Source organism: Phyllosticta citribraziliensis, assembly GCF_038025025.1.
Source record: "Phyllosticta citribraziliensis strain CPC 17464 chromosome Unknown J3D65scaffold_12, whole genome shotgun sequence".
Taxonomy (NCBI): Eukaryota; Fungi; Ascomycota; class Dothideomycetes; order Botryosphaeriales; family Phyllostictaceae; genus Phyllosticta; species Phyllosticta citribraziliensis.
The window spans coordinates 98867-121075 of NW_027117349.1; the positions used below are offsets into that span (position 1 = coordinate 98867).

At 54.9% G+C, this 22209-nt stretch overlaps 8 protein-coding genes across 8 annotated transcripts; 6 read left to right on the forward strand and 2 right to left on the reverse strand.

The window, feature by feature from the left end:
• The first annotated feature begins 61 nt into the window (after positions 1-61).
• On the forward strand, positions 62-2333 carry J3D65DRAFT_637178 (ferric reductase like transmembrane component-domain-containing protein). Its single transcript, XM_066801474.1, has 2 exons — positions 62-525; positions 680-2333. Exons 1-2 carry the CDS (start codon positions 162-164, stop codon positions 2056-2058), a joined length of 1743 nt encoding a protein of 580 aa, XP_066651124.1. The 5' UTR covers positions 62-161; the 3' UTR covers positions 2059-2333.
• On the reverse strand, positions 2033-3280 carry J3D65DRAFT_637180 (uncharacterized protein). Its single transcript, XM_066801475.1, has one exon. The coding sequence runs from the start codon at positions 3181-3183 to the stop codon at positions 2203-2205; it is 981 nt and encodes a 326-aa protein (XP_066651125.1). The 5' UTR covers positions 3184-3280; the 3' UTR covers positions 2033-2202.
• A 201-nt stretch (positions 3281-3481) lies between these two features.
• J3D65DRAFT_110074 (uncharacterized protein) lies at positions 3482-5416 on the forward strand. The gene is made up of 4 exons (XM_066793719.1): positions 3482-3802; positions 3852-4014; positions 4064-4853; positions 4918-5416. Exons 1-4 carry the CDS (start codon positions 3779-3781, stop codon positions 5180-5182), a joined length of 1242 nt encoding a protein of 413 aa, XP_066651126.1. The 5' UTR covers positions 3482-3778; the 3' UTR covers positions 5183-5416.
• A 63-nt stretch (positions 5417-5479) lies between these two features.
• Positions 5480-7009, forward strand: J3D65DRAFT_110033 (uncharacterized protein). Its single transcript, XM_066793718.1, has 2 exons — positions 5480-5914; positions 5967-7009. The coding sequence occupies exons 1-2, from the start codon at positions 5776-5778 to the stop codon at positions 6833-6835; spliced, it is 1008 nt and encodes a 335-aa protein (XP_066651127.1). The 5' UTR covers positions 5480-5775; the 3' UTR covers positions 6836-7009.
• A 1502-nt stretch (positions 7010-8511) lies between these two features.
• J3D65DRAFT_637189 (alkaline-phosphatase-like protein) lies at positions 8512-12002 on the reverse strand. The gene is made up of 7 exons (XM_066801476.1): positions 11700-12002; positions 11607-11651; positions 11262-11553; positions 11078-11205; positions 10659-11029; positions 10370-10599; positions 8512-10319 (listed from the first exon to the last, which is right to left on the reverse strand). The coding sequence occupies exons 1-7, from the start codon at positions 11897-11899 to the stop codon at positions 8823-8825; spliced, it is 2763 nt and encodes a 920-aa protein (XP_066651128.1). The 5' UTR covers positions 11900-12002; the 3' UTR covers positions 8512-8822.
• Positions 12003-12040: 38 nt separating this feature from the next.
• J3D65DRAFT_637191 (uncharacterized protein) lies at positions 12041-14697 on the forward strand. Its single transcript, XM_066801477.1, has one exon. The coding sequence runs from the start codon at positions 12258-12260 to the stop codon at positions 14262-14264; it is 2007 nt and encodes a 668-aa protein (XP_066651129.1). The 5' UTR covers positions 12041-12257; the 3' UTR covers positions 14265-14697.
• An 821-nt stretch (positions 14698-15518) lies between these two features.
• Positions 15519-18245, forward strand: J3D65DRAFT_637195 (alpha-actin-like proteinin). The gene is made up of 5 exons (XM_066801478.1): positions 15519-15712; positions 15801-16220; positions 16274-16900; positions 16949-17561; positions 17618-18245. The coding sequence occupies exons 1-5, from the start codon at positions 15657-15659 to the stop codon at positions 17813-17815; spliced, it is 1914 nt and encodes a 637-aa protein (XP_066651130.1). The 5' UTR covers positions 15519-15656; the 3' UTR covers positions 17816-18245.
• A 1189-nt stretch (positions 18246-19434) lies between these two features.
• On the forward strand, positions 19435-22025 carry J3D65DRAFT_647863 (serine/threonine-protein kinase-like protein CLA4; the record flags this gene model as incomplete). The annotated part of the gene is made up of 4 exons (XM_066802358.1): positions 19435-20774; positions 20831-21413; positions 21464-21563; positions 21613-22025. 4 exons carry the CDS (start codon positions 19435-19437, stop codon positions 22023-22025), a joined length of 2436 nt encoding a protein of 811 aa, XP_066651131.1.
• Positions 22026-22209: the final 184 nt, after the last annotated feature.

A 22209-nucleotide genomic window follows, 5' to 3' on the forward strand; every position in this document is an offset into this window, starting at 1 on the left:
ATAGAGTTGAACCAATCAGAAGGTCGCGCGTAAGCTAAGCGTGTCCTCTGAACGAGAGCTGAACAGGACGGGACCCTTTCCTTGCCGCGACACCACAGCATGCAGTCCAGGAGGTGATTTTGCAAGATCGATCTCTCGACGCTTCGTCTCAATAAATAGCCATGTTTGGCTACGAGTTTGTCGACCTCGACGAGGCTGCCAAAGTCGCTCGGCGACAGTCGCTGGACCTGTACGCATCAGTTGCCCAGTGGTCCATCTTTCCCATCCTCGCCCTCATCCAACTCTCAATTCTCTTGCAATGGACCATCACGAAATGTGCCCGAGAGGCACCTCGCTCGCCTCATCCCCAGCCCATGACCATCGGTCGCAGTCCATGGGTCACTCGCACCCGGGAATCCTGGACGAAGTTTCGATGGTGGGCCGATGAGCCACTGCGGAACGGTTGGTTCACTCGAGGAGAGACCATGCTCGCAGGTGTTTGGACTGCCTGGCTTTTGTTTCTCTGCGTTTTTCAAACAGGAAATGGTAAGTCATTCCGCGAAACTTCTCGTTATGCAGGACTTGTGATTGAAATATCGGCTTCAAGCTCAAGGCTGTATTTCAAACCAAAAAAGCCCGCCAGTTGTAATACATGATGCTGCAGTACATCTGGTTTCAATCAATGGCTAACTCAGAGTAGACTATCTTCATCTCACCAAACGCTTCGGTATTGTGGCTGCATCGCAACTCCCACTACACTACCTCCTCGCCATGCGTTCAGCCTACTCTCCAATTCAGCTTCTCACTCGACTTTCTTACGAGCGCGTGATTGCTGTCCATGAACTCCTTGGGAAAATCCTGACCTTTATATTTGCACTCCACGCAAGTTTCTACTTCAACTTCTTCGTCCAAAAAGGCTGGCTCTCAAAGCGTATACGCGATGTCGATGTCATCACGGGCAGCATCAGCTTCCTCATGTTTGCGACTATGAGCACGACTGCGCTTTCGTTTCTACGCCACTGGAACTACCGCGTCTTCTACACTACGCACATTCTTCTCGCGCTCATCGTCATCGACCTGCTCATCTTCCATGTCTCCCACATACGGGTCTACGTCTTTGAGATGTTTGGCGCTTTTCTGTTACTTCAGCTACTTCGACAGGCCCTGACGCGTCAGTACTCGGGTACAATCGACCTGGTACCCGGAACCAACCTTGTGCAGGTCGTCATTCCACTGCCGACGGAAAAGGCAGCCCGTCGCTTCAAACCAGGACAGCATGTGCACCTGTCACGGCCGCTGCTTGGAAAAGTAAGCATGACCAGCGCTTTTGCCATGCGCTACCGTACGAACCCCTTCACAATTGCATCGGTCCCGCAAAAAGATAGGCAGATCTTGCTCGTCGCTCGTGCTCTTGATGGCAACACAAAATACCTGGCAAACATTGCTCGCTCCTTACGCAGAGAAGATACTTCGGAAAAGTCCATCGCCTTGCCGCTGACCATTGAGGGTCCCTACGGTGCCGCAGGCTCGTTCCCAGATTTTAGGGAGTTTGACCGCGTCTTACTTGTTGCGGGTGGCGTGGGTGGCACCTTTACTGTGCCCATCTACCGCAATATCGTTGAGGCAGGACGTGAGGAAAACGCAATGCCTGTGGTTAGGGCGAGGGTCAAGTTTGTTTGGGCCGTTCGGAGGCTGGCTGAAACGAAATGGGCGTTGCCAGACCAGAAGCGGTCGACTGAGCCGAGCTTGAAAGATCTTGAGCTATACGTCACGAGAAAAGTGGCCATGGAAGAGCACGGAGGCGATGATCACCAGGGATTGATGGAAGAATTTGAACTTGCAGAGAGCGAGACATTCAACCGCGAGGATGAGCACGCTAAGAACCATGGCTGGAATATCGAGCAAGGCCGCCCTAATATTCCGAGGCTCGTCGAGGAAGCCTTCACTGGATTAACCGGCCGAGTGGCTGTGCTTACATGCGGACCTCAAGGAATGGTCGCTGAACTCCGGCAGCAGGTCAAGAAGTGGGTGCACAAAGGCAGAGATGTTTTTTGGCACGCGGAACCTTTTGGATTGTGACAAGGATCAAACCGTTTTCGCGATGCACAATCTTCGTATGCGCGGTCTACAGGGATACACGAGACACCGGTCCAGAATTCCATTACAACAAAACGCTCTTCTTGCACAACGCGCGCTAGCAGCAAAGACTCCGGGATCCGTCTCTCAAAGACTTGACTCAATCGCCATGACCTCTTTCACTCCTTCCTTCACCGCTTCGACCTGGTCTGCACTGAGCCTCTTCAGCGGTCTCCTGGGAAATCCGCCGTATCCGTAGTATGACTGAATGGCCGACTTGGTTCCTGGAATGGCCGATTTGGTGAGCACCCAGTCACCCTTGCTCAAGACCTTCTGGAGCTCAATAGCCTTGTCGTACTGGCCCTCGGCCCACAAGTTCCACACCTTGACGCACGTCTTGGGGAGGACGTTGGCGCCACCGGCAATGATTCCTGAACCACCGCTCGCGGCCGTCTGCGCCGTAAAATCAGCCATTCCACCAAACGCCATGTAGCCACTGCCGTTGCTCTTGGCCGTCACTGCGTCCATCTCCAGCGCCACACGTGTCAGTTTGCCCGTGTTTCCACACGTAAATTTCGTTCCCACGATGTTGGCATGTTGGGCCAGCTTGATGAGAAAATCGCTGTCCATGTCAATTCCGGCGACGGCGCCGGGATAGTTGTAGATGATGACAGGAAGCGGTGATGCGTCAGCCACGCTAATGTAGTAGTCGTAGAGAGCAGCTTCGTCCATGGCGTAGCGGTAGTAGCTGGGCGGCACCAGCAAGACGTATTCGCCGCCAGCTGCCGCGGCCTCTTTGCACAGTTCAATGGTTCCACGTATGCTTTGCTCGCTTGCGCCTACGATGACGGGGACGTCATTGAAGCCGGCTTCGTCGAGGGCTTCTCGTGTTGCCTGCGTAACGGCCGTCTTCTCAGCACGCGTCAGGTGCACCGCTTCGCCGTTGCTTCCCATGGTGACGAGACCGACGAGACCGGCTTGAGCCAGACGGACGGCGTGTCTTTTGATGGTGGCAATGTCCAGCTCTTCGGTCGAGGGATCGAAAAAGGTCATGGTCGGCGAGTAAATTCCCGGCCGCAGGGGAGTCTGAGATCTCGAAGCGCCATTTGGATGCCCGTTTTCCGACATGGTTTTGGAGACAAATGCAGCAATGCGCCTCGGGAGTAGCAAACAAAACGAGGGGAAAGACGGCAGGTGGATGGAAGGCGTCTAGCTCGAGCCAGAGGCTGGCAGCTTTATAACAATGTTTGCAGCAGCAGCGCAGTCGGCATGCCGACTGCCGGTCACAAGCCCACTTTTGCTCGCGACAACTAGCGCAGCGAAAGAGGCGGCACTGGCGGATCAAAGACAGAGCGTGGAGGTGGATCATGCGATGGCACCTTCCGGACGCAGTGCGAGTGCCCAATCGGTTTGGCCACGGCCAAGGGGCAATGCTGGCGGGCGCTGGGCGTGGGGTGTTGGTTTGGACATTGTCAGGTGGCTGATGAGGCCGGAGTAGTTTTCGCGCGAATCAGAAAGCGTGGGGTAGCTCTGGGGGGCTGGTGATCCCCGCTGCACCTCTGCCCCACCGCTCCCCGTCTCTGCCCCTCACGACTGTTTTTCCGCCGAAAACCGCTACCTTCAAGGAATCCGGAACGCGATATGCTTCTTCAACTCCTCTCTCCCGCTTCACTCCTCGTCCTCGTTGACTCGTCCCCTCCTCTCCCCCGCAGCATTCGATCCAATGGCGCCCCTCAACGTTCTCATGGTATTTGTGCCCCGCTTCCACCCGGACACCATGCTAACCGCGTCTCCAGGTCGGAACCGGTGAGTACACCACCGGCTTCGTCGGTGGCGGTGCTTCTGGTTCAGACAAGAAGGTTGGCGTTGTTGGGCTTACCCTCTTCGATCTCCGTCGGCGAGGCAAAATTGGTGGCCTCTCCATGGTGGGCACTTCAGGAAACAAGTTCCCGGCCATACGTATGCGCAGTCTCACGAACGCTCCTTGAGCCCCGCTGAACGATTTCAGGCGATCACTTGCACAAGAACATCACCCAGGTCTACAATGGCCTGGATACCTCGTTTGACTCGTTCCCGGCCAACGACAGGCGGGACCCAGAAGCCTACAAGGCAGCCATAGACGCGCTCTCGCCCGGCGACGCCATCACCATCTTCACCCCTGATAGCACGCACTATCCAATTGCGCTGTATGCCATCGAGCGCAAAATCCACGTGCTGGTCACCAAGCCTGCGGTAAAGACTCTTGAAGACCACCAGAAGCTTTTGGAAGCCGCCCGCAAACATGGCGTCTTTGTCTTCGTCGAGCACCACAAGCGATTCGATCCAGCTTATGCCGACGCGCGCTACAAGGCCAAGAAAATGGGCGACTTCAACTACTTCTACAGCTACATGTCGCAGCCCAAGTCGCAGCTCGAGACGTTCAAAGCCTGGGCCGGAGTGGACAGCGACATTAGCTATTACCTAAACTCCCACCATATCGACGTCAACGCATCCATGGTTCCCGACTTCAAGCCCGTTCGGGTTACAGCGAGCGGCGCGAAGGGCATTGCCACGGATCTGGGCTGCGCGCCCCAAACAGAGGACACCATTACGTTACTTGTTGATTGGGTAAAGAAAGATGATGACTCGAAGCATGCTACGGGAGTCTACACTGCGAGCTGGACGGCGCCGCAAAAGGCTGGTGTACACAGCAACCAGTACTTTCACTACATGGCGTCCAAGGGAGAGGTCAGGGCAAACCAAGCCAAGAGAGGCTACGACGTGACGGAGGACGACGGAGGACTGATGTGGTACAACCCGTAAGTCGCCCCTGCGTGGGGGTCCAATGGCTGTGAACGCGCGACGACTGACGCTTTCTGGCAGCTTTTACATGAAATACGCACCGGACGAGAAGGGCAACTTTGCAGGCCAGAGTGGATATGGCTACATTTCATTCGAAAAGTTTGTCGACGCGATCAACGAGTTGAAGACCGGCGAGACGTCTCTTGACGACCTGGACGCTCGTGGTCTCCCAACTCTGAAGAACACTCTCGCAACGGGCGCCATTTTGGAAGCTGGGCGACGATCATTGGATGAGGGCCGACCTATAGAGATTGTTGAGGAAGATGGATCTTGGCGCTTGAGTTGAATACGGCTTGAAGAAGTTGAGTCGGTGTTGCATATCATCGGCCATGGTTCGTTACAGGAGCATTTTCGAAAGGTATAGAGGGACTGCGGTTCTCTGACGCGATATGACATTTCGTCGCCATTTCATGTTTGGCCAGATTCACGAACACTCTTCCTCGAAGGGGTTTTACAAGAATTTATCATGTCTGGAGCTACGATGACATCCAGGGAGCATTCATTCACTACTGCAGATGAAGCTAAGGAGCTGTCGGACCCACAACAACTGCCTGTGTACTGATTCCCATTATTTTGACAGCCTGAGGCTTTTGTTGGGGTACTGACCGCTGGCACCAAGATTCGAGTTCTAACTAAGATAGGTAGGCACCCAGCTCCTCATCACTTCTCTCTTTCTCATTGCAACTCTGGCTATTGCACTTCTGACTGCGTCTGCCGTGGTCGCACTTTCATCCAAGTCAACACATTTGTTGATCTGGATCACAGCTCGAATATTGCGCTTCTGGCTGAGTCTGCCATGGTCGCACTTCAATCCAAATCAACAACTCTGTTGATCTATATCACAGCTCGACTATTTAGGTCCGTTTTCTCCTTCGACTGATGCCATATTTCGTTCTCTTTCCGTCGTACAAAGCTCCTTCTCATAGCAATTTTCGCACTCCGATTAGTTCTCACAGCACCCAAAGCCCTTCCCCCTACAACTCTTGTCACCTCGGCACGACACCCGCTTCTCCGTCAGGTATGTCATCATGATGTTGGTGTCTAACACAAATCATCGCTAACATGAACAGACCAAGATCATCCCGCCAACATGGTGCTTCCCTTCCCATACCGTTTGATTACGGCCTGGATCAACAACCCAAGCCCCAATCCACTCGACGGTCCAACTTTGGAAGTGGTGGAGGCGCCCTGGACCTGCCAGAGTAGGCCCGACATGGGCACGAGTCTATCCAAGTTCTGGATCGGGCTGGGGGGATGTTTATCACTCGACATGGCTGCCGATGCATGGCAGAATTCCGGTTTTTCTCCCCGGCTTCTTCACTGTGGCAGCAAAGACCACTTGGACAAGTGTGTGGTTGAGTGGTTTGACGCCCGCGCCGCTCACGAGCAGCAGCTCGAGTATTTCGAGACCGTGCTACAATATATCGAGCACAATATCCTGAACGTGAGGGGAATCGATTATGCGGCTTCCGAGGAGTATATTGCGTACCATCTCTCTAGCCTCCAGGATCTCAACAAAGGATATGGGGGCATCCGCGACCAAGAGATCCGGGGAACATACCTGGTCCTGAGCAGCGCCGCCCGGGGTTTTGAGCTTCTTTCCGGTCCCGAAGAACGCATGAGCATCCTCAAGCAGCTCATGCACTCGTTTGAGGATCTTTTGGTGGTCGAAACTGAAGAGGAGACGACTGGGGTCAGGATCGTCGATCGCGTCAACGCCCTCGTCCGCGAGTATGAGCGCGTCCTGGACTGGGCCCGGGAATGCGTCACTGCCGGCATCAACGCCCTCCCCCTCAGCGACGAGCGCTTCCTGGACTGGGTCCGAGCAAGCGGCACTCCTACCACCTCCACCACTACCACTACCACTACTACCACCACTACCACCACCACCACTTCCGAGAACAGCAGCAGCAACAACCACAACAACAACAACAGCTGAAATGGTTGACCAGGAAAGGGACCTTACTGTTCCAGCCCACCAAGGCCAACGACATCGACAAGATACGCGGGTCAAACACATCATGTGGATGGACTGAGTCCAGTCGCCTCCACCACTCTCTGCATTTCAACATCGGCTACTTTTCCTCCCCATTCCACCCGAGGACCGCAAAATCATCCATCCTCCGAGGCCCGAAACCCTGGAAGCTCTCCCAGCTCACCGGAGATTCAGGCATGGACCTCATCTCACATCACTCCTGCTTCCTTCTTCACAGCAGCACAATGTGTTTGTTTTCATCTTTGGCTTTAGTGTACAGGATTGGCATGACATGTGTTGCATTTGTGTTTTATGCCAGGCGCATTTGGATTGGGAAATCAAACGGAAGATACCCCATCAAGACTTTGCATTTTTGGAGAGAATCGAAATGGAATGTTCATGAATAGATTATTTTCCACCCTCTTCTTTCTGGCAATGACGTGCTACGGTGATGTTCCCATATGGGATCAAGTGTGAGGAAGTATGCTGCAGACTTTGGGTAAGCCTGAGAGGAAGACAGCTAGAAAGGGGTTCAAGGGTACTTCAATTCGAGGTAATTCCTTCGTACATTTATCAGTTGTCTGCGGCCTGCCTTGATACGCAGCGTTACCCTCGACCCGGATCAGAGAATGATTATTTTCAGTTCCACGAGACCACTGCTTGATGAGAGGATGATGGATCCTTTGTGACTTTATTATGGTACTGAAGGGAGAGTCCTTCTAATGCGGTTGTGTGCGAATGTGTCCAGAGATAAGAAAAGATTGCAACTTATGGTTCGGCCTTGTTTGTGTGTATGTGTGTCTAGGCTGTGGTAGAAGAGATGAGTAAGGTGGTGTGACAAAGAAGCTGAGCTGCCAATTCAAGAGTTGAATGCTTCTCGCGCGTCCATCAGCCCAGTGCTCCGGAACCGGTACTGTTGCAACAAACAACACCCTATTAGGTTTCTGGTGTTGTCTGTACACAGCACCTTAATGCTGTCTTCACACAAAAGTAACACAGCGCGCCAAATAATGTATATCCTCTTCTGAATTCCAACGATATATCTGTAGGTGTCCCTGCTTCTACTCACCATTTCCAACACACTCATAAAACAGAAAAGACATGCAACAAGCCCTGCCACCGCTCCCTTCCCGCTTTAATCGTCCTTCCATTCTCTCACTTACCCCTGCCTCCACCTCCGCCCCTGAAAAATTGCCGAAGTGCCCCCTTATTTTCCCCGTGCACCACACCCCACCAAAAAAAGGACAAAACGTACGGCAGCCGGGATTCGCTGCTGGTCACCCACGCAACTACTAATCGGCCGCAACGTGGCTTATCTATGGAAGAGCGGACGGGGTTCCGAGTTTTCCACGTGCTATGGTCGTACGTGAAGGAGAAGCTGGGAACCAAAGATTATGTAGTAAATTGTATTGGGATCGGGAGGAGGGAGCAGGGGAGATTTTGGGTTCTTGCTGTGTCTGGGTTTGAGGGAATTTAGATTGTATGGTGGTCATCGTGGCGTTGTCGGCATGTGGTGTTGAAAGAAAAGGGTCACGGGAGGAAGTCGAGCGCGACACATGGCTAGAACATCGCACTATGTGGAAGCCGCGGATCCAGGCGTGCCACCTTGCAGATGGGCAAGGTACTGTTAGTGACGACTGCTTTTTACTCAATCGAGGCCGAGACTACCACATGCAATGCTTGAAGCACGAGTACAGCGAACCGCCAGCCGACTTCGATATTGCTACTGGAACTGGTGGGCCTGTTCGCGTTAAACAGAGATAGAGTGCTCCTCGGTAGGCTTATCGATGAAATTTCCTATTATTCTTACTTTGGTTCCTTCAAACAATTTGTTCGATGACTTTCTCCCCATACTTTTAGTCTTGATCCATGACGGCACGAAAACGCGACGAAGGTCTTTCCCACTGGCCAAGAACTTACACGGAGAACACTTCCACAACACCTTTCCTCCTCATTGAGCCGTCCACCACATCAACACTCCAAGCGCTCCACTGACAATCAAGTGGAATCCCACACTCCACGCCATGGCATACAGATACTTCGGACTGAAAACCGTCCAAATGAACAAATGCGTCCGCAAGACTGTGCAAGCAACCATGACAGCCACCAAAGCAGCACCAGTCCAAGCCGTCAAGCGCGCGAAATGAGCCCACCAAAACTCGTCTGCGCTCTCTTCTTCGCCCTCGGTTTCCGCTCTGGCCTTGCGCCATTTCGAGGCTTCTTTCGACGCCGCGGCGACGGCTTTTTGCTCGTCCATGCCGGATTTCGTCAACGTCTCGACGATGCGCTCGTAGCGCTGCGTCTCCATCATGTTGCGCATGACCTTGCGACCACGGATCCAGCGCGCTGCGTCCAGCAAGCCGAGGACGGACGCACTGGTCCAGAAGATGGGGCCGGCCCAGTTGGAGACGAAAAGGAGGATGCCGACGGCGACGATGTTGTACGAAGCGACGCCGTTGTAGGCGTTGCTGAGGTCGACGCTCGATATGGCGTTTGAGTTGCCAAGAGCGAAGAACGACGTGTGGGATAGTAAGAGCGCGGAGACGGTCTGTTCCAGCGGAGTAAGGTTCAGCTGATCCAGATAGCGCTTCTGCGTCTGGAAAAGGAGGATGAGTGGGATGTTGGTTGCGCGCGTTTGCGTCAGCAGAATCAGCGTCAGGAAATCGTGGAAGGCGTCGCTGATGAGGGAGCCGGCGCGACGTGGACCCTCGGCGGCCTCGCGAAGGTACACCCATGCGATGCCAATGAAGGCTCCAACGAAGACGCAGCGGGCAAGGCGGATCAGGCCTAGGTTTGAAAGGAAGGCCAAGGCAGCCGGAGAGGCACCCCGTACGAGTTCGGGTGCGTCTCGCGCTGTAAAGGACAACTTGAAGAGGAATGCGATGGCAACCAAAAGAATGGTGTTGACAGTGGCAAAACTCTGCAGTTGGCGGGTATTCCGAGTCTCGCCTAGGCGGCGCGTAAGGTGCGTCTTGATGCGCAGGAGCAGGTGTATATAAACCATGCTCACCAGCGTCCAAAGAACGACCGGGTGGTTGAGAATGAAGCTGTGGGCAATGTCTGGGGCTCCAGCATGCTTTTGCCCAGTCTGATTCCAGCGACGGATGACACGATGGGCCAAGAGCAAAGCTGCAGCCGCAGGCGCAGCCGTCTTGAAGCTCGTCTTGCGAGCCTTGTTGAGGAAAAGAAGTACGAACCATCCCGTAGTGATCCAGTACCAGAAATGTTGTTCTTCCTCCACATAGCTGCTGGCAAACATCATGACACCATAGAGAGCCGCAACTGCCGTGTAAAACAAGCCAGTCGCGGTGATATGCGTCAGGTTGTTCGATAGTGCCAAGAGAGTGAGAACAACACTGATAGCAGCCAGCGCGGCTCCTGTGACGAGGAGGGTCAAGTTGTAGTTGCTGGCTGTGCTACTGAGTATGTCTTGAGCTGAGCGGCAGAACTAGATGATGTTAGTGGTAGGTCAAGCTTCGACTGGGTAGGATATCCAACCTCAGCAAGGGGTTCTATGACGTCTTCCGACTTTGGCCGTGAATTGCCTGCAGCTTGGAAAACGTTCGTGACAGTTCGCCACTTGCAGGCAAGCTCCTCTGCACTGGATGAAGTGGAGACGCATTCGACTGGTGCAAACGGATCGTCGAAAGCTGGGTTAGGGAAGGTTGCCTTTACAATCTTCAGAATTTGGAGTGCGTTTCTCAGAAGAATTTGAGCCCTATCGTTGCCTACTTACAAGTCAGCTGGGCCATTTGTGCAGAATCAAGAGGGAAAGGGATATATCTACCATTCGGCCACAACGGGAGAAAGTCAGTGATGAATACCCCCAAGTTGTTCAGGGGTACGGGGAATCCCAAGAGGCCGGCCAATGTTGGAGCAATATCAGACTGCTCGACTTTTGAATAGTAGTCAAAGTCGCCCGAAGGATTGGTCGGGCAGGGGAGTCCTTTGGAAATTTTCTTGAGCTTTGGGGACATGAAAACCAGGGCTGGAGAAGTCTCGCCAGGCGCCGAGCCGCCATGGTTGCCGCCGTCATTCATCCCGTGGTCTCCACATAGGATAAGGAGAGTCGATTTGAGATGCGATTGGGTCTCAATGGCACTGTACACCTGTTTGACTATGCCGTCCATTTCCGTCTGCTTGGGTATCATATTAGGTCTAAGAATTGTCAGCCTCCATGAACAAGTTCAACATTTTTGCTCATACCCAAAAGGCCCAGTCTTGTGGCCAATATGATCCAGCCCCAAATAATGCATGATCAAAGCATTCCAATCTTGTTTGCGCAGCTCATCAGGCACATGTCTTGTCACGTTATTATCGACCTCAGTAAAATCCTGCCAATTTGTCTCAGCTCGATTGATATTATATACACATAGCGGGCACCACTGACCGAAACGAAGAAGCTGGAGGTCCCGTCATGGCGTTCGAAAGTCTCAGGAAACAATCTTAGCCAGGTGTCGTCCCCGTACATTACAAGTTTCCCTGCTTTTGCAGTCTTCAATTGTGCCAGCCACGTATCTTGGTGTGCGAGATTAGAGGAATCATCGGTCTCGGCGAGGTTCAGAATCACATCGAGGAAAGACGGAATGGAGCCGGTGGTCATGGATTTCACGCGTGGCATCGTAACCGTCGGTGACCTCGCATTGGCTGTAAAAGGAAGCGCTGCCCCAGAAGAAATCAAACTGCACCTGGTCAGTGTCCATTAGAAATCTGGGGGGGCATTCCAAGTTCTTACCTTTGAGTAAATTCAAACCCAGAGTTGTTAGAATAGACAAAATCGCTAGCTTGGTCAGTACGAGTATTCCAGCAGGGATCCTCTCACAGCTACCTTCTCAGGGCGTCCACGACCATGAATACGACCTTGTCGAATGGAGCTTCCGGAGGAGCTCCATATTCAAGAGCCTCATGCTGGGCAAGGCCTGGAAGAAATGGCTTGTACGGAAAGAAGCCAATGGCGAAGGCAAGGACGGCGACGGGGAGAAGAAGATTGGCGGCCGCGAGGAGTACCCTTTGGGCGGTTGAGGGCATGACGGAGTTTTGCGCGGCGTCACGATGGGCAATCCGGTCACTCCATCGATGCAAGTTGGCGGGTGGAGATGGCTTGGAAGCTCCCTGGCGCGCAAGCGTCGCGAAATCACAAGGCGGCAGTCCTCGGCCGCCGTGGGGGCCGCAGGGGTCATGTTGCCGCAACGTCACCGATTCAGGAACCGCCCGCCGCGCCAGCGACCAGGTAAGCCCTCCCAACAACCCGGAGCCTTTGAGCTTTGCCGTCTCTCGCAGACCTTTTCAATTCGACCTTTGTTCGTGCTGCAATGCCACGGCTGCACCAGCAGTAAACCTACCCCCCTCGATATCGACGCGCATCTCTCCAACCCACATTTCCATCATGGCGCCGCCTGTTAGCTTCACAAAGGCTACCTTGTCCTACCCCGTTTTCGCCGCCGACTTCGATCCCTACAACAGAGGCTACCTGGTTGTCGCTGGAGGAGGCGGTGAAAATCGCAGCGGTGTTCCAAACAAAATCACGCTGCTCGATGCCTCTTCGCGCTCGACTCTCGACGTCGTGTCGGAAATCGACCTTCCTCGCGATGAAGATGCGGTAATGTCCTTGGCCAACCTGGCCTCCAAGGACGGCCTCGTCACTTTGGCTGGCATCAACTCATCAGAGAAGAGCCGCTTGGGCGACAACAACCAGCACTTGCGCGCTTTTGCAATCGATTATCCAAAGAGAACAAAGAATGCCGAGGGCTCGGAGGATAAAGCCCAAGGTCAAGAGGAAGGAACTATATCTCCTGCAGGCAAGACAAAGCTGTTCAAGAATCCTACTGCAGAGGCTTCCAAGAAAGAAAACTACCAGCGCATCCTTCGACTGTCTCCGGCGCAAAAGCGCGAATCCGCGAGCAAGAGAATAGGTGCTATCGCGACAGGCCTCAACCCAGAGTCGGAACTTGTTATCTTCGACGCGACCACCGCAACACCCACGAACGCCGAAGTCATACAAAGGATATATCCCAAAGAGGGCAAGGAAATCAACGACATTGACATCGCCGAAGAGTCTGAGGGCGAATTCTCGGTGACATATTGCACGGACTATCAGGTGTTCGTCCGACGGTTCGGATACGACTTCGCGAAGAAGAAGAGCGACTCGAAAAGCAAAAGTGAGGGTGAAATGGTTGCCTACACCTTACCATTCAACGATGTTTTTACGCCGGGACCGAGACCTATCATCAAGTACCTCCGATTTCTCACACCGCACCACATCCTCCTCTGCGCCAACCTGCCACAACGCAAAGGGGCCGAACTGCTCGTACTACGCAAAGAACCATTCCGGCCAGGCGAGATCATTCTCCGGAAGAAGCTTCCAAAGCGCATAAAGGCTGCCAGTGGCTTGGATGTCTGCGCGCTTGATGTGGACCGCAATACTGGTGCAAGGCAGATTGTTGTTGCCGTGGCTGGACATGATATTTCCATCGAGGTCTACACCCTGGATTATTCGGGCGACAAGACCGACTCCATAAGCAAGTTCTCCAGCTTTACGACACTCCGAGATGTGCATCCCATTCAGATGACGAAGCTTGCTTTCTCCAAGTTCCATTCCCCTTGGCCAATTTCTTCGTCAGAGACGCCAAAGAGCCCGGGGCCTCAATATCTGCGTCTGGCATCAACCTCACTTGGCAACACTGTTGTCGTAGACACCTTCTCCCTCAGCCCTGTCCAGCCTAGGAAACCCTATTCCCGCTATGTTCTCACGAGACCACGTGGCGCCGTCTCGGCGGTGTTTGATACCGGCTTCCCACTCCTGGTCATCGGCTTCGCGCTCTTGGTCACTCTTCTGCTCTTCCAGTCTTACATCGACATGCGTTCAAATGCAAATGGCTATCCCAACACCATTCAACTCGTGCCAGAGAGCCTGAGGAGTGCTCTTGCGAGAATGAATGTACCGCTGCCACCTGGCGCTCGAGTTCCTCAGATCAATGTTAGCCCCACAGAAGCGTCAGCCTCCTTGGCTTCTGTAGGCACCGAAGCCACGGAGAAGGCAAAGGCATCAGTTTTTCGCCTCCAGGATGTTTTGCAACAATACTCTATCTACCCCTCGTCAGGCTCCAACAGTGACGCAAAGGCAATCGTCATTCGTCAAGACTCCGGTTCTTCGCCTGATGAGGAAGAACCTCGCTTTGAGACCGCCGTCTTTGACTCAACGGCCGACGCACAACGTGCGGATCCGGAAGCGAAGCAATGGGACGAGCTCAGTGAGGAGCAACAGCAGAAGTGGAAGCAACGATTGCTTGCGGCTGGCGCGTGGACGGTGGAAGAGGGAGAGACGATACTCAAGGTGGTAATGTGGAGAGAGGTCGCAAAGTTTGTAGGCGGTGTAGTGAATGAAGCCCTCTGATCGATAAAGGCAGGGACATGGTTTGTAATGAATTGATGGACTGTATAGTCTGAATGTATAGACATCCTTTGAGGCGATCAGATGGAGAGGCTACTCATGCTTGGTCATGTGCTGTTCTCCGACTTGTTGGACTACACTGTCTCATCGATTTTGTCGCGCCCAACGAAATAATCTCTTTGAGGAGCTGGACAATGTGATTGATGAGAATCGCATGCTTCGTCGGTAGGAATTGATTCGGTCCCTTGGAATGGATGATCACCATACACAAAAAGGCTTTCAAGCGAGGGAGTCGAAGACTTGTCTTATCATTGTGCACACTCTGGCGTCAGAATGGTATGGCCAAGCATCGGGGAGATTGAAGATTGACTGGAGATATCACTGAGCGGGTTTCCCGAATGCTATGCCCAGAGTGGCACGCACTTCCAAGTCAAACATGTCAGCTAGTGCGGTAAACACTGGCGGTGATGTTGTCGCAACATAGGTCACTAGCATCAGTTCTCAATTAGGGGTCTCTGTTGCCGAACAACACTCAGGGAGGATGCAACAGGTCATCCCAACAATACGTACTCAGTGAGAACGAGGACCATGGCTCGCTGGAGAACAAGATGCAGGTACACTGAGAGTTGGCTTCCTAGTTGCTGCTCCGGTGCCTAGATGCAGGACATGCATCCAGGGGTAAAGCTAATCCTGGTGCCCCAAGCGATGCATGGTACACCATGTTCTGGTCTCACTGGCCAGCAAATCGGCTGGGCTACCCTGAGCGATGTGGAGGCTCCCGCTGGCGTACCATTCTCGGTGCTTCCGCTCCAGGGAAGGCTACAGTAGCAAGGGATAGGGGAATCTGAAGTGCCGAAGGGTAGAGGATGGGTTGGTCGAGCTTTGGCAGCCATGACAGATGCTGGATTCGGTGAGAGCGATGCAGCCTGGGATGCACCTTGTAGAAAGCAGGAGACAGCTGGGAATAGCTTAGGGAAGGGGTGCTCTCAAAGATGGTGCTGTAGGAGTCGGAGGAGAGGCGGAGGGCGCTGTCAAAGTCGGTCCAACGATGCCGTGGAGTGCAACAAGGGTTGCGGTCAGGCCGAGAGCTGGTTGTCTTGTTTCCGCGTTGTTTGGATGGTTTCAAGTCGCAGTGGCACTTGTTGTAGTTGAACAGCACGGCGGGGTGGCGGGGGGCAACGGTTGGCGGCGACGGCGACCGGGACTTGTGGGGATTGCGCGCCTACCCTTACCAACAGGGTCTACCATGCCGACCGGGACGGAGTTTCTGTTTAGACCCCCTACGATACGATTCGACGACGACAACAACACTCAACCACCAGACGTCTCTCGCTGCGCCCTTCACTCCCCTCTTCACTTCTGCCAGAGCACAGCTGCCAATGAAGCGCACGCACCATGGCTCCCCTTGAGCAGCAGTGGGTCATTGTGCAGCAGAAAACCTTCACCAAATGGTACGCTTACCGTAACCCCCCACTCGCCCGCCGCCCTTTGTATCCAGGCAGGACCCCTCTCTAACGACCCTTTGCCACGCTTCTGCAGGCTGAACAGCAAAATCTCGACCCGTGGTCTCGTCATCTCCGACCTTTGCACCGACCTATCCGACGGCGTACTCCTCATCCACCTGCTCGAGATCCTATCCCAAGAGTCCCTCGGCAAATATGCCGCCAAACCCAAGCTGCGCGTCCAGAAGTTTGAAAATGTCAACAAGGCGCTCGACTTTGTCCGCGGCCGTCATATCCAGATGGTCAACATGGGCGCCGAGGACATTGTTGACGGCAACCGCAAGATCATCCTCGGCCTCATCTGGACCCTGATTCTGCGCTTCACCATCTCCGATATCAGCGACCAAGGTCTGAGCGCAAAGGAGGGTTTGCTGCTGTGGTGTCAGCGCAAGACGGCGTGCTATGACGAGGTCGACGTTCGGGACTTTTCAAGCAGTTGGAGCGATGGTCTGGCCTTGTATGTGAATGGGATGCGATCAGAGGTGGCTTGAAACTGACAAAGGCTTGCAGCTGCGCCTTGCTTGATATTCACCGGCCGGATCTCATTGACTACGACGCCCTCGACAAAAGCGACCACCGCGGTAACATGAAGCTCGCCTTTGAACTCGCGGCCCAGGAAATCGGTATTCCAGACCTGCTCGACGTCGAGGACATTTGCGACGTTGCCAAGCCCGACGAGCGGTCGCTCATGACCTACATCGCCTATTGGTTCCACGCCTTCTCGCACATGGAGAAGGTCGAAAACGCGGGGCGTCGCGTGGAGAAGTTCGTGCAGAGCATGCAAGGCGCTTGGGAAATGCAAAACTCTTTTGAGCGGCGCATGAGGGAGCTCTTGCGTCACATTGCGGAGCAGCAGAAGAAGTGGGAAGAGGCCGTGTTTGACGGCTCGTATGCCGACGCCAAGGAGCAAGCGGCCGAGTTTACGCGCTACAAGAAGGGCAAGAAGCGGGAATGGGTCGCCGAAAAGTCTGATTTGGTCGGGCTGTTGGGCAACATCAAGACGAAACTGGCAACTTACCGCTTGCACCCATACGATCCTCCGGAAGAGCTGAGCCTGGGCACGCTCGACATCGTGTGGGCGAAATTGACAGAAGCTGAACGAGCCAGGAGCCAGGTCATCAACGAGACGATCAGAGAGTAAGTTGGATAGACGTCGTGCCTTGACGATACTGACAGACGCTACAGTATCAAAAATGCGCTACGCCGCTCGTTTGCCGACAAGGCCAATGACTTTGCGCTTGCCCTCAAGACGCTCTCGAGCTCCATTTCGGGACTCGAGGGCGACGTCGAAGACCAGCGCAAGCACACGCAACTGCTGAGCGAGAGCTTGGGGCCGCTGGACCAATATTTGGATATGATTTCCGGGCTTGACCAGCAGTGCATCGAGGCCAACATCGAGGAAAACGACTACACGACGTACACGTACGACGAGCTGGACTACGAGCTCGGATTGGTCAAGGCTAGTGTTTCGAAGAAGCTCGCCTTTTTGGAGAATCAGATGGTGGCTCGCAACATGACCAACCTGACGCCGTTCCAGCTGGAGGAGTTTGAGTCGGTGTTCCGGCACTTTGACCGCGACTTGAGCAACTCGTTGGCGGAGCTTGAGTTTTCGGCGGCGCTGGCCAGCCTGGGATTGATATACGACGAGGACGAAATGCACGAGAGGTTCATGGAGACCAGCCAAGGGACAAACTACGTGACATTTGAGCAGTTCATCCGGTTCATGGTGGACGAGACGGAGGATCAAAACACGGCCGAGCAAGTCTTTGAGAGTTTCAAGGAGGTGGCAGACGGCAAGGTAGGCGAGCAACGGCCCGAGGTGACGTCTGAGGGATGCAGCTGACACAGTGGCAGCCATACGTGACCGAGATGGACCTCCGCCACTCGCTCGTGCCAGACGAGATCATCGACGACCTGGTCAAGACGATGCCGGCGCACAAGGGCCCGGACTTGCAAGAGGACCGCGACCTCGCCAAGTACGACTACATCACGTACATGAACCATTTCATGGGGAGCGACAAGAACGGAGCGACCAACGGATCATCGCACTGAGGGGAGAAGCGAAGGAGCAACCCAAGTTGGTGGAGATGGCGCGTGCTGTGGCGCTGAGCACGGCGGCCTTGTCTTTTTTGGCTCACTGCCGCTCCTTTTTTTTTTTCTCCCCCTCTCATATTTCGTTCCCCCTTTGATCTGCATTGGAGCGGCATTGACGGCTCTTCTCTCGATGCGGAGAGAGAGGAGTTTGAATCTTTTCTTGACAAGCAGCGGCGTTTCTTTTGTATTTTGTAGATACCTGGAGTGGACAGATTTTATTTCATGGACAGGGCATAGTCAAGGTGGGGAGGCGCATGTAATTAGCTCAGCGTCACGGCAGCAGGGCGCGCAACGGGGAGACGGGAAGAGCGGGAGGGCGTGGGAATTTTGATAAATTCAAAGAGAATAAATTCAGAACGAGATCGATGGCCATGGGCGATGTGCATGGATGGATTTGGACGAGGTGGTGAGGTGGGCGTTTTCTGAAACACGGAGGGCAGCGTGGTGAAGCAAGGACGGATCGTGGGCGGCGGCGCGACAGTTTTGGCTTCACGTCGGCGGCCGCACGACGACGACAGCTGAGAGCTTTGAGTACGGGATTGGAATGCGTCGAAAGAAGGGCGTTGGCTGTTAGGGGATGGTTGGTGCGGTGCGGTAGGGCGAGCGGTAGTTGGTTCTTTTAGCACGAGGGAGAGGGAGAGGGACAGAGAGACCCCGACGGCGACCCCTGCCTACAGTACCCTACTCTACCCTACCCCGACTGAGACCCCGGCAGGGCTAAGGGCGCGCTAGCACCGCCAGCCAAGTAGGCAAGTTACTGAGGTGCCCGCGCCCGCCCCGCCGCCCCTGGAGCTGGAGACTGCCACGGAGCACCTCTCACCTCTCACCACTCACCTCTCACCTCTCTCCCTCTCTCTGACCGCTGCCGTCCAACCATCTGCTCCCGTCGCCTTCGTCTGTCGCCCACGTCACATCCACACGACACACGACACACGACACGCTCCACGTCCACCTCTGCAGAATTCCCCAACCCAACTACTCTCCTCACTGTTGGTCTCTACCCTCGGCTCAGATCACCACCCAGTCGGTGCCATCCGCCCACCAGTGCCCGTCGCTCGCTGCGCGCGCGCATGAGCCTCAGCGACTCCATTCCCTCTCCGTTCCATACATGTAATTGCTGCCCCTCGCTCGCCCCTATACCCTCCGTCGACGACTCCTCCCGCCGCCGCCTGGACCTCCTCCACTACCCACCTCCCGGGAGCCTGACTCTGACCTGAACAATCTCTCCACCCTTCCCACATACCCTCCCCATCGAGACCCGCTCTGCTGCCCTCATCTGCTCCTGGCCACCGCAACCACGGACAATCACCACCACCGACTTGCCTCTCCTCACGCCCCCCACCCGACTGCACTTCGCGCTCTCTCGCCCGGAGACGAGTCGCTCGTCATGGCGTCAGGCTCGCACCCGTAAGTTGTCTTGTTGCGTCCCCCCAAAGATCCGTTTGTCCTTGCTGCCCGCCGAGCCTGCCCTCTGCCATCCCATCGCAGTTCGCTTGACAAAGACGGCGCCCGAGATGTGCGCCTCGCCCGAGCTTTGACTCCCAGGCGGTGTCCGGCTGACCCCTTGTCCTTCCAGAATGTATACCCGCGAGCAATTCATGAATCCGGGTCCCGCGCCCCGTCCTCCCACCGACCGCCCGCGACTCGCCCTCACTCCTTCTGTCAACAACCTCCCGGGGAACATGTCGCAGATGAGCCTCAATTCCATGACGCTCAATGGCTCGACCCTAAACGGCTCCTCCACCTCGCTGGCCCGCGCCTCGACCTCCTCGGAGAAGACGGGCGGAATCATCAAGGATGGCTACGCCAAGGTCAAGGAGGATGGCATCGTCAAGGGCATGTTTTGGAACGAGCGCTTCCTCGTCCTCCGCGAGTACCAGCTGGACTTTTACAAAAACAACAACACCCCAAAAGTCTCCTTCACCATCCAACTCCGCGATGTGACCAACATTCAGCGGTCGGAAGACTACCCGTTCTCCTTTGAGATTACACGAACAACCAGCACCGCCAGCGCCGCCTCGCCGCCCCGCGATGGCCCCACCAAGCTGCTCATTTGCAAGGTCGAGACGGACGATGAAGTCTATGGTTGGATAGACTCCATCTACCAGCGCTGCCCCAGCATGGGCGGCGTGAGCAACCCCACCAACTTCACCCACCGCGTCCACGTCGGCTTCGACCCCACTAGTGGTGCCTTTGTCGGACTGCCGACCGAGTGGGAGAGGCTGTTGACAGCGTCTGCCATCACCAAGGACGACTACCAGAAGAACCCCAAGGCCGTCCTGGAAGTTCTCGAATTCTACACTGAGAAGCTTGTCAAGCGTGACGACCAACCTCAATTCTCCGGTAGCGTCACCCCTTCGCCAACCAGCGAGAGCCCTAACAAGGGTCTTGGTTACACCGCCGGTGGCAATTCTGTAGCTCCTCCACGCCCCGCACCACCCAACGGCTACCAGCGCCAGGACAGCTACAGTACCGTCAAGACTAATGGAAGCGGCACTAGCCAGCAATCATACCAGCAGTCTCAAGCCGACGCACGCCTTGAAGAGGAGAGACGCCGCAGGAAGGAAGACGAGCTGCGGAGGCAGCGCGATAGGGAGGACCAGCGTCGGGAAGCCGAGCGCAGGGAACGCGAGGAACTGGCCGCATACAATGCCTCCCTCCCTCAAAAGTCGCTTCCTATGGCCAAGCAAGAAATCGGTGGCGGTTACGATGATAGGAATGGCAGCCCTGCGCGTGCCCAGCAAGACCGTTACAACCCCTCGCGTCCGGCACCGTCGACGCCGAACAAGCAGCCCCCGGGCGCCCTCCGACAAATGGCCGCCCAGCGTCCTGCTCCGCCCGCACCAAGCAAGTCTGCTAATGGCAGTTCGACCAAGATTCCACTCGCAAACCACAAGCCCCACCCTAGCCAGCAGAGGTACGCTAATCCTGTGCGGACATCATTCATGCTTGTTGCTAATCTAGTGTCTGCAGCGCTCGCATCCCAGCAGCACCGAAGCCTCTCAATGTTGCCACCAAGCAGCCCACGGGCGCTCCGAAGAGTGATGCTGTCAAGGCCGCCGAGGCCGCTCTTACTGGCCCCGCGAAGAAGGAGGAGGCTCCCCGCAAGGAGGTCCGCATGTCGAGCATGTCCGAGAATGAGGTCATGGCCAAGCTCCGTGAGGTCGTCTCCAAGGATAAGCCGCTTGAGTCGTACAACAAGCAAAAGAAGATTGGCCAGGGCGCATCTGGTTCCGTCTATGTCGCCAGGATCCGTGAGAGTGCTCCCTCGCCAATGGCGCGGCAACTGTTGGCCGCGAACGGACCTCGCGCCCAGGTCGCCATCAAGCAGATGGACCTCCGCAACCAGCCCCGTAAGGAGCTCATTGTCAATGAAATCATCGTCATGAAGGACTCCAAGCACCCGAATATTGTCAACTTCCTCGATGCCTTTCTGCAAGAGGAGCAATCGGAGCTGTGGGTCGTCATGGAGTTTATGGAGGGTGGTGCCTTGACGGATGTCATTGACAATAACCCGTCCATCAGCGAGGACCAGATCGCTACCATTTGTTTGGAAGTGAGTGTCCCAAATTCAACTGCGTGAAAATCTTACTAACCCGATTCCAGACTTGCAAGGGTCTCGAGCACCTGCACAACCAGAACATTATCCACCGTGATATCAAGAGTGACAACGTTCTTCTTGACAGCCGCGGCAACGTCAAGATCAGTAAGTTCACACGAACCTGCCAAGAAGACCCATGCTTACACTGTTACAGCCGATTTCGGTTTCTGCGCCAAGCTCACCGAGCAACGCAGCAAGCGTGCCACCATGGTCGGTACTCCCTACTGGATGGCTCCCGAGGTCGTCAAGCAAAAGGAGTATGGCAGCAAGGTCGACATCTGGTCTCTCGGCATCATGGCTATTGAGATGATTGAGTCTGAGCCGCCCTACTTGAACGAGGAGCCGCTCAAGGCCCTCTACCTGATTGCGACCAACGGCACTCCCCGCCTTAAGAAGCCCGACAAGCTGTCCAAGGATCTCAAGGCTTTCCTCAGCGTCTGTCTTTGCGTCGACGTGCGCTCGCGCGCTACGGCCACGGAGTTGCTGAGCCACGACTTCCTCAAGAACGGCTGCCCCGTACCCAGCCTGTCATCTCTCCTCGCTTTCCGCAAGAGCGGCTCTCACTAGATGACGAACCTGGTGCACCCTGCACCTTGACCTGTTGATCTTCTTCCTCCATCTCTCCATTTTCCATCTCGGGCGTGCGGTTCTTACCCTTGACTACTTGTCTCTAATGAGAATCTATTTGATCCATTCCCTTCTGCAGCGCACAAGTTGGCTAGGAACCGAACGCTCCAGCAAGTCTCGTCCC